General features: G+C 32.3%; 1 protein-coding gene across 1 annotated transcript; it reads left to right on the top strand.

The window, feature by feature from the left end:
- Positions 1 to 6,665: 6,665 nt before the first annotated feature.
- Positions 6,666 to 11,471, top strand: LOC21386628 (aluminum-activated malate transporter 9). The gene is made up of 6 exons (XM_010108283.2): positions 6,666 to 7,013; positions 7,160 to 7,300; positions 7,852 to 8,121; positions 8,268 to 8,407; positions 8,522 to 8,668; positions 10,536 to 11,471. Exons 1-6 carry the CDS (start codon positions 6,698 to 6,700, stop codon positions 11,193 to 11,195), a joined length of 1,674 nt encoding a protein of 557 aa, XP_010106585.1. The 5' UTR covers positions 6,666 to 6,697; the 3' UTR covers positions 11,196 to 11,471.
- The last annotated feature ends 268 nt before the right edge of the window (positions 11,472 to 11,739 follow it).

Genomic DNA, 11,739 nt, shown 5'->3' with positions numbered 1-11,739 from the left:
AAATGGGTTTTGAAATCCGAAAACGGAAGATTCAAGAGAGGTTCTTTCAGTGATCTTACCTCGAATCCTTCTCTTGACGTTGAAAACTTCTTTAAATCTTTGCTTGGCTCAAGATCCGTTTGATTTGGGACAAAAATGAGAGAGAGAGAGAGAGCACGGGAATGGAGAGAGAGAAAAAGAAGGAAAAGAAAGAAAAGAAAAGAAAAGAAAAAGGAAAGAAAGGAAAAGAAAAAGAAAAATAAAAGAAAATGACATGTGTATAATATAACAGTCCAGAAATGCGCCCATACACACTTCTGGATTAAAATAAATTATTGTGAATAATTTAAATACCTTGGAATTATTTAAACTCAATTAATTAAGTCAGATTAGGCACACTAATAATCTCAATTACCTTAATTAATCTCAATTATTTCTTCAGGGTGTTACAGAATCCGCGAAGTGGACGAGGCCATAGGTATCGTTTTTCTTTGCGAAACAGATTGACAAGACTATCCCGCTCCAAAACCGCTATGTTACTATCCTATTTATGGCTCATGCATTTCATGTGTTTTTGTTTTTTGTTGTTTTTGGTAAAGTCTTGTTAAAGTATCTTCCATGTCCATTTATCTAATTTGGAACTATGGACCTTATGTGTGGTGGTGATAGTGGGTGATGTTAGTGTTAATGCCATGGTCCATATGCATCTCCGCATGGCCCTCCCAGTCTAGAGAATAGGGATTGAGCACATAATATATACTGTTGGGATCTTTACCCCACTTGGGCATCGTATTCCACCAGTATTTATGATTTGGTCATCTGTATTTACTTTGTTATTTAATTTTCTTTGAACAAAGTATAGCAGTTGGACATGTCACATACGTAATACGACCCATTTTTCCGGTTTTTGTATTCTTTTCTTTTTCTTTTTCTTTTTAGTTTACCCTGCTCAAATGTCAAAAAGCCTACGGTACTGTAATACGGACCTAATGACTGTGTTTGAAATTGATCCCGTTTTTATTTTTTTATGTTTTTCGAGAAAGAAAAAATGAAAACGTTTTCAAAATGGTGTTTGACGCAATAAAGACAAGAAACGGAAATGAAAAAGATTTTTTAGTTTAGTATAAAATGAGAGATAAAATTTTTTGTTTTCGTTTTCTCTTCTCTCGAGCAGAGAATGAGAAAGAGAGATATTAATGGGTTTTTTTTTACACTGAAAATAATCTTTTGATAAAACCACCAAATGCATTTTCAAAAATAATTTATGTCTGAGATTGAAAACGTTTTTATTTTAATTTTCATATAAAAAATAAAATCATTTTGGAACGAATTCCAAACGCGCTCAGTAAGTCAAGTGTCTATATTAGGCTATTATGAAAGCAACTAAAATTAGTTTTATTTTGATGGAAAAAAGGTACTTTATTAATGTTAAAGTATTAAAGAAATAGAAACTGTTTAAATATTTCATGAATTCTTTTAATTTTATATATAGGTGACATGGTGTAAATGACTGCTAAATGTTTGCACATAGAGATATACAAACACATGAATATTATAAAATTGACAAGATTCATGGTTTTGCTTCATAGACACGAAAGATCATATATATATATATATATGAAATTAAACCAAAATTTAGGTTTATCACCTAACTTAGAAATTTATAATCTAATTAATTAGCTTGATCACACAGAGCTTAATTATAATTATTAGTTTCCACATAAATAGGCGTTGCATCAGTGGTCAGATTTACTTCGTGAATTTAATTGAGTTTCTTTGGCATCCATATATTCATTGTACGTATTAATTAATTCTAATTAATGCCATATATTCTCAGGCCATCAAAGTGAGTCAATGTATATATATGCCTCAAGCTAAAGTAATGAAATTTGTGGTCGTTAAAAGTTCTCTTAGTCAAGCTGAATTAAGTACTAATTTTGTCTTTGTGGTCATTAAAAATTTTCATAGCCTAGCGCCGAATTAGTAAGAACCCATTTTTTTTTTTTTTTTTTTTTTTTTGTGGTCATTAATTTTTCTCCACTGAAAAAATAATTCAAATAATCCAAATTAACGTCATCTAGAATGGTACTCCAAGATGTATTTGTGAACTTGTGGTTAAAGTTGGTTTTGTTATTATTACCTGTTGCACTTGATATTGAAGACTTGATAAATAGTTGAAATTAGGGTTTCCACTTGATATTGAAGACTTGATAAATAGTTTAAATTAGGGTTTCCACTTGATATTGAAGACTTGATAAATAGTTAAATTAGGGTCATGTCTGGCAGGCAATTAATCAGCAGCCAATGAATGGTACTGTAAAACCTGAGCATTTATTTTTTATTGACCGCTAAGTAAAATTTACACGTGCACGTATTGGTTCAACGTTCAAACCTTATATGAAGTAGCTAGAGATATTTTAGTTTGTAGATATTACAAGTTGACAACTTCTTCCAATAAGGAGATTTGGTTATTTATTTATATAAAATAATCTTTCCTCATAATAATGTGTTTCTTTTATAAATATCTTAGAACTATCAAGGGTTTATATTTTATAAATATCAACTGAAAAACGAAATTCAGACCAAGAAGGAGATAAGCAGCAGCCTAAAACGTAGCAGACCTACTTCAATCTATTGTCCAGAAGCAATGTCCACAGGGCAATAGAAAAATGGTGACAAAAAATCCCAATATCATGTTGATTCGGTTGATAATATTGATATTAATTCTGATTGTGAATTAATAAATTTGATGGATGGTCGATTTTAATCGCCCTTTTTAAATAATGGCTGAACTTTTTCATTCTTTTCACAGTGATCAATCATTGATATACCGTGATTTTATCACTACTAAACCAGTTTATCATTGATTATCATTATTTCATCATTGATAAATCGGTAAATTATTAAGTGAAATTGGTTACCCCTAATTGATATTGGTCAATCAGTATATAGTGGTTGATACACATTAAGTTAATCAATAATAAACCGGTTTATTTAAAAATGCAAATATAGTTAGCCAAATATGAACTGCTAGTGTTTTTATTTATTTATCTCTATTTCTATTTCTATTTTGTGAGCTTTTCTGGTTATTTTTCTTTTAAAAAAAAAAATTGAACATCTCTATTCTATTTTATAAATTGAGTAGGAAATGCTACTAAAATCTGCCTTTTCTTTTCTTTTTTCTTTTTTTCTTTTTTTTGGCTAGAATCGGTTGAAGTTTCATCTCTATTTCTTTTACTTAAAAAAAGAGAAAAAGATTTCGAAGTTAGATTTTTAAGAAGGTAGAAAATTTTATTCAAGCCAATACATTATCGGCAGCTTCAACTTTAAAGCAGGAAAGATTGACTCTCCAAAAAATTGGCTAGTACACACTAGTGACTAGACATTGTATGTACATAACATGATCAGACGTGTCTGACTTGTAACCTCAATACAATGTTTATATATTAATGCTTTATAATTCGGATCAATGTGATTGATTCAATATTAATATCTTAGAATAAAGTCTCTATAAAGTTCCACACTACTAGTTAAGGTGGGGAAATTAAGGGTTGGCAAAGACTGTTCTAATTAATTCATCACAAGAAAATAGTAATTATATTAATAATGATAATCAAACTTCATTAACGAGAAAATTTTGCAATATTATATTGTTATATGCTCAACAGTAGTCATCAGCAGCCCCTGAACCTGATCGAGAACTTATTGAAGATTCTAACCCCTCATGGGCGGTCAGTGTATATTTGCGTTTCACTTTGTGCCAAAAAGTGCAAACATTTTTCTGTTTTGGGAACAATATTTGTACATGTTTATATATAAGATAAGATATTGTCCTTCTTGTTCATTTTCTCATTCGTAAAAACAATAAATTTATCGCCACTTGTATGCCTCGAATATGTCCTCATGATCTCATATAATTAATTTTAGCCATACAATGAGAAACTTTTAAGCTTTTAGATCGAGAACATAAAATTTAAACCACATTTGTTTCTTTTAGCTATTTATGCATTTTTTTCCCCTTTTATAGACCGAAGTGGATGGCCCTTTTCAAAGTATACTTTAAATAACTGTTCTTAATTTTGCTAGATTAATGAAATTTCATTTTTTTTTTAACTTTCATAAATTCTTGATTGATTTTTAATAAATTATTTTGATCTTGGTAAATCATATTTGATTGATAAATCACTTTTTATTTATTACCAACATATTTCTAATGTTTCAATTTTCAATCGAGGAATTTATCGATTCTTACTTCACATTAAAAGGAAAAATTAGGGGTTGTTCTTTTGGAGTGTAACTTGAGTGTAGTTTTTAAGTTGAATTTGAGTTATAACTTGAGTTGAAGTTAAAACTTGAATAAAATTAAAACTTAAAAGAACGTGAACTTGAATAAAGTTGAAACTTGAGTTGTCTTTTTTTGAATTTTTTTGACAAAAGAACATGGCCGCCTCGTGAGTTTTAATTTTATTCTCAAAGAAAAACATAAGGTAGCAAAACTTTCTGTATTTAAGGAATAAATAATTAGGTGCTAAAAGCATATATTCAGAAATTCTGTATTATTTAGAGGGAGAAATTGAACGTACATATGCATTATGCTTTAATCATTGAGATACGAATTAAACGAGTTCACCAATTTCGCGAGATAAACAATGCTAGAGAAATTTGGTCTCTATTCAATCTGTTTATTTGGCAAGTTGTGAATCTCCCAAGACGCGCTGCGCTGAGTCCCTAGCTAGTCAAAGATAATAATATTCCTGTACATGAAAAATAAATGAATACCATGCATATACACACGAATATTTGTCCATATATATTATGTATATATAAATTATTTTACCTTCCCTTAAAATTTTCTATTTCAAACCATAGAATCTTTTTAAAATTTTTCACTTATAGATGGTTTGAGAACATTATAGATTCTATCTATTTAAGTATCTGATTTATTAAAATTATTCTCTTTAAAAAACTCTACCCCTTAACCACTTAATCTAAAAAGTAAAAATATATATATGTTCTAATATTAAGGGGTAGAAATAAAAAAAAAAACTCCATTTCAAGAGGCATTTTTAAAGATTACCCTTAGTTTTTAGTACTTTTAAGTATGCCTTATTATTTCAAATTTTTTTATCTGTTATTTTAAATCTAAAGATTCAAATAAACAAACATTAACATACAATATGATATTTTTGGAGGAAGACATTACAAAAAATCCATAAATACTAAAGAAAACATATTAGAATTTAAAATGTTATTATTATTAATTTAATTTAAAATTTAATTTAACTCAAAGCCTTCATGAATAAATTTTGTGGCTTATTAAAGCATCTTCATGGGAACTCTATAAATTTTAGCTAAATTCTAACTAAAATGACTAGAAAGTTATTTTAGCTAGTAACTTTTTGATGAGTTACTCCAACCATACTCTCTATTTTAGCTAAACACAGATTATTTTAATATTTATTGAATTTAAATATATAATAACTTTATTTAGTTTAAAAAAGAATCTTTGCATTTATTGTGGTTTAAAAGAATAAAATAATAGAAAAAAATAAATAACTAGCAAATAGCTAACAACTTCTTGCTAACTATATTTAGCTAGTGTGAATGCATTTTCTAAAATAGCTAACCATGTAGCTAATAGTTGGAGTGGAGAAAAGCTAAAAAAAAAAAAAAGAAGCTAAATCATTAACTATTTTAGTTAAAAATATGAAATGACTAGTATGATTCGAGTTGGCTCTCATATATACATAATAAACCTTCTACTAACACGTAGAAGTTCCGAATCTTGTTCTTGATACTTCTCTTCAGAAGTGTCTTTTACTCATTTTCCTTTACGTTAATATAAGGACAAAAACTGGAATTTTATCAGAATAAACTGACAATCTAATTCCGCTTAAAATCAAGCAAGTTCGTCATAATCATGCATAACAAGGGCATTATACTCAAAGTTCAAACGAACAATAATTTTGCTGCAGCATTATGCGTACTTAATATTCATGATAGATGTCGATATATATATATATATATATGTATATGTATAACTCAAATATATATATACATATAGTGCCTTCTAATTAACAACATGACCTCGTATACATACATACATACATATAGATATTGAATTGTAGCTATTACTAGTGTCTTAACGGATTAAAGTGTTGTTGTCATCTATACCCTCTGCATTATATTATTTACATAATATATATTTGTATATGTCATGTGTATATGCATATGATCATATGATCATGCGTGATGAAGATATTTTTGGAAGAGAAAACGTGGATTGGAAGGAGAAATATTGCCCTCCCCATGAAAATAATTTGAGATTCTAATTCTTTTCGATGCAGCATTATTGAGATTAAGCATCTTCTTATCCTGAGTTTTTGAGCTCGCTCTCCATTTTCTCTCCTGTATTATTGTCGTATCATTCCCTCTCTCTCTCTCTCTCTCTCTCTCTCTCTCTCTCTCTCTCTCTCCCTAGTTGCACCACTTAACCCCTATAGCCCTCTATAGCTTCGCCCTACAACATCCCCAGCTTCCTCTTTAAATTCGCTTTCATCTCATCCCAAAAATCACTATTCTCATTTCTATTATTTCTCTCCTCCTCTTGCTTCCTTCGCGGGAAAAAAAAGAAAGAACTTTTGCATCATATTAAGCACTTGTTCACAAAATAAGCAACACATAAATATATTATATTGCTACGTTTCAATATTGGAGAATGAATGGCAAAAAGATCAGCATTGAAATTGGCATCCCTAATAATTCAGCTACAAAGGGTAGTAAACAGCCAGAGGTGGCGGCCGGTAAGAAATCCGGCGGGGGCAGTGAGGAGAGATTCTCATGCAAGGCGTGGCTCAAGAGTGTGTGGGAATTCTGCAAAGAAGACACCAACAGAGTGACATTCTCACTCAAAGTGGGGCTTGCTGTTCTGCTTGTGTCTTTGCTTATTCTGTTCCGAGCACCTTATGAAGTCTTCGGCACCAACATCATTTGGTCCATCCTCACCGTTGCCATCATGTTCGAATACACAGTTGGTATATAAATTAATTTAATCTATTATTAATTAGTTCCAAATAATTGTATACGTGTTTAATGTTGAGAATTAGATGATGACGATCACGTTTATTATGTGTGATGTTTTGTACTGTTGTGTTGTGTTGAAATGAATATTGTTTTTTAGGGGCAACGTTTAACAGAGGATTTAATCGAGCGCTTGGGAGTTTACTTGCTGGAATCTTAGCCATTTGTGTAGCGCAACTGGCTCTATGCACTGGCCGAGTAGCTGAACCTATAATCATTGGCATAAGCATCTTCTTCATAGGTATCCCCCACCTATATTATTTTCTGATTTCTGATTAGTAAAAATGTTTTTTTATTTTTATTTTTTATTTTTTATTTTTTATTTAGGGTTGGTGGGCTCTATAGTCCGGTAGGGGGGCCACACTAATGATCAGTATTTAATTTTCCAATTGTGAGATTCATTCATGTCTTTATTTTGCTAAACATATGCAGGGACTATTACATCCTTCATGAAATTGTGGCCATCAATGGTCCAATATGAGTATGGATTCAGGGTCATACTTTTCACCTACTGTTTAATCATAGTGACCGGTTACCGGGTGGGAAATCCGATGAGGACTGCCATGGACCGACTCTACTCGATCTTTTTTTTTTTTTATAAAATTTTTTTTTTTTTTTTTTTTTTTTTTTTTTTAGGGTGGGTGGGCTCTATAGTCCGGTAGGGGGGCCACACTAATGATCAGTATTCAATTTTGGTCTTTTGAAGAAATTGTTTAATAATGTGTTACATGAAATTACTAATTTTCCAATTGTGAGATTCATTCATGTCTTTATTTTGCTAAACATATGCAGGGACTATTACATCCTTCATGAAATTGTGGCCATCAATGGTCCAATATGAGTATGGATTCAGGGTCATACTTTTCACCTACTGTTTAATCATAGTGACCGGTTACCGGGTGGGAAATCCAATGAGGACCGCCATGGACCGACTCTACTCGATTGCCATTGGAGGAGTTGTAGCAGTCTTAGTGAATGTGCTAGTTTTTCCCATCTGGGCAGGAGAGCAATTACACAAGGAGCTTGTCAACAATTTCAACTCTGTGGCTGACTCACTTGAAGGTTCTAAAAAACCAGTTACATTCTCATTGTTATTGCCAAGACAAGAGAAAATCAAAACATGCCCAAAAACTAGAAACTACATAGTTTGAAAGATAAATATATATTCTATAATTTTGTAAACTGTGATTTTGCTTTTGCAATCTCAGAATGTGTTGGGAAATATTTGAAAGATGACGGGTCAGAACATCCTGAATTCTCCAAAACAGTCACGGATGAATTCCCGGACGAGCCTGCTTACAAGAGATGCAAAACCACATTGAACTCCTCAGCAAAACTGGAGAATTTGGTACTTATTTTTCATGTCTCTGCTAAAGATTTGCAAAGTCTTTTCTCAATCTATACAAATAAAACTGATAACAATTTTCTGTTACTTGGTCTCATTTTGTGACAAACATAATAGGCTAATTCTGCTAAGTGGGAGCCACCACACGGCAGGTTCGGGCATTTCTTCTATCCTTGGTCAGAATATGTCAAAGTTGGAGCAGTTTTGAGATATTGTGCTTATGAGGTTATGGCACTTCATGGAGTTCTACACTCTGAGATTCAGGTATATTTTTACTGGGGAGAAGATAAAAGTGCTCCTTTTTTTTTTTGGAATAAAAATCAATAGCAGAAATTTTGTATAAACTAGTAAATAGCAGTAAAATTTGGATTTACTAAATAAATTCCAGATTTACCTCATGATCAAATATAGTAAGTCCGAGATTTATTCAACATATTACAGATTTACCCTACAACTAAATTTGAAAAATTCAGCATTTACCTGATAAATCTCATATTTATCTCATGATCCAATTTAATAAATATATGATTTACCGTATTTACTTCTATGAAACCCCGAGTTGTGTACACTTTTATCAATATTTATTAGAGATTTACCCTACAACTAAATTTGAAAAATTCAGCATTTACCTGATAAATTTCATATTTATCTCATGATCCAATTTGATGAATATATGATTTACCGTATTTACTTCTATGAAACCCCGAGTTGTGTACACTTTTATCAATATTTATTATATTTTTATACATAACATTTACTAGTTTTTTAGTTTATAAACTCATAGTCAACCCCTACAAATTTTCTTTTAAAATTTAAAATGTTATTTATTATCAATTGTAGTAAATACTATCACAAAGATTCAAAACTAAGCTATTAGCTACAATTTCCCTTTCTTTACTTTTCTCTCTCTTATTTCCCAATCTTCCTTGTGTGAATGAAGAGCACATATTCTAATTACACTTTTTAAAGCGTGTTTAGGGAGTGTTTTCTCTCTGATAAAAAGTTAAATACACAGCAATAATTAGAAGGGATATCTTTAAAAAGGAATAAGAAACCTTGGCTAATATTGTTGTTGCTCAAGATGCTGAAATCTAAGGAATCTGTGATGGAACTTAATCCTCAAAGAAACATGCTTTACCGGTCTAGATTTATCAGAACAGGAGAATATTATGTGGGTGGGGGGAAGTGGAATTGAGAAGAATGAGAATCGAATGTGTCAAGAATTATGCTATTTACTTATTCTCTAATTGGTGTCCATTTGAGGGTGGTTGATGAAAGGAATAATAATCGCTGGGTGACAGAAAAATCCTGAACAAACTTTCACGTTTGTTTGGTCTCTGTCCCAAAGTCCTATTGTGAATTTCACTTTCAATAACAACTGTAGACGTAAGTTTAGGCCGGATTAAATTGATTGACTTGAAGCCCATTTTTTAGCCCATATAAGGTCTTGGATTGACTAGTCTTATTTATTTAGGCAATTTTGATAAATACCCTTGAAAGTGCATGAATCATGATTTTTATCATCTACTCTTGATTCATAAACATTGTTAGTCAAATAATTATACTAATAAAAGGGTAATTATCAAGAGTAAATAATAAAAGTTTAAACTCATGCACTCTTAAAAATAAATTCTCTATTTTTTCTATTTATTTATTTATTAAATTGAGTCGATTGCGTTGACCTTTTTCTCCTTAATCTCGGCCCGACGTAAAGTCTCACTTTCAGTTCGAACTTGGAGTTCTAATCCCATGACCCTATTATTTTACATAAGAATATTACTAGTGAAATTGGGAGCTCCAAATCCTCTGTTACCGGGATTTCTCTTGACATATCTCAAGGTTTTCAGGTTTTCAGAACCATTCCACTACTCAAATGGAAAACTGCATAAGCTATCTCACCTTTTGAGGTATGCAAAACTTGAAACTGCCGGAGCATAATTAGCAGTGTCAGATTTTGAGCAGAAATTAGTGTCCTAGACCTTAAAACGGACTGGGAGAAGTCGAAAACTTAAGACACCAAAATGAAAGCTGACACTAAAACTATATGAAACTCATTCTGCTATCTTCTATTTCCTTTCTACTTTTGTTTCCTTTTCGGGGGCGCATATTTGACACAAAAAAGTGGCTGCAGGCACCGTACAACCTCAGAATCACATTCCAAAGCGAGATTGAAGATGCGACGAACCAGGGTGCAGAGTTGCTTAGGAGCTTGGGCAAAGATATATGCAACATGAAACGAAGCCACAAAACTTCCCTAATAAAGAGAGTTCACTGCTCTGCCGAGAGACTCCAGCGTGCAGTGGCCATGCACTCTTATCTCCTAACCTCCTGTTCCGACCTCATCCCCCCACCCGACACCCCTTCAAAGCCGCTGCTCCCAAAACTCACTCACACTCTGTCCTCCACTGTCTACGACGTCCCAAGCGAGCCACTGGCCAGCGAATTCTACAGCAATAGCCTTGCGAAGAGCTCGAACCAGCTTCTTCAGACGCAGAACACGCCACCAGTTCAGACAGAATCTTACCACGAGCTGATGAGGAAGCAATCGAGAAGGCTTCATTCGTGGCCGTCCAGAGAGGTCGATGCTTTCCAGGAAGAAGATGGGGCGTTGAATGTGGATTTCTTGCCGAGAATGAGAACTTTTGAGTCCACTGCAGCATTGTCACTGGCCAACTTCACCTCCCTGCTTATCGAGTTTGTGGCCAGGCTTGATCACTTGGTTGAAGCAGTTGATGAGCTTTCTAAGTTGGCTAAGTTCAAACACGAGGAATTACATAAGGAACAGGTCTAACTATATATATATTTTTTCTTACATTGGAGTGATGATCAAGAAAAGGAAAGAACGCAGAATAAATGTATAATACAGAAGTGAGTAGAAGTTATACCATATCTTTTTTTTTTTTTTTGGGAGAATAATGTTCTATAGTTTTAAGGAAGAAGCACAACGTCAGTTACAAGCACAAGGATTCATTTGTCACGATCTTAGTAGCACAATCATCAGCAAATTCGTTATATTGGAGACAGGTTAATGCAAAATATTGTACCAGCTATAAAATTATACACATTTTTTTCCCCCTTGTGCATTCTTTACGAAACCGCAGCGTCTGATTTAATGACAACCAATGTTATTTATTGAAGCCATCATTACTGTACAATATTTTTAAAAAAATCTGAAGTTCATTTTTCAACTCTCCATTTAGCAACAAGCGTTATCCATTGTTTGCCTACATCTCTCATCAACCAAACGAAAAGGCATTAACATGTCATGTAAATATCCTTGTATTCTCCTTATAAATGTTAAATGTTATTATCTGGAAAGTGCCGACATTAGTTAT

Source organism: Morus notabilis, unplaced genomic scaffold, assembly GCF_000414095.1.
Source record: "Morus notabilis unplaced genomic scaffold, ASM41409v2 Scaffold767, whole genome shotgun sequence".
NCBI classification, from domain to species: domain Eukaryota; kingdom Viridiplantae; phylum Streptophyta; class Magnoliopsida; order Rosales; family Moraceae; genus Morus; species Morus notabilis.
Note: the sequence above shows the minus strand (reverse complement) of the source record. Positions and strands in the feature narration are given on the sequence as shown.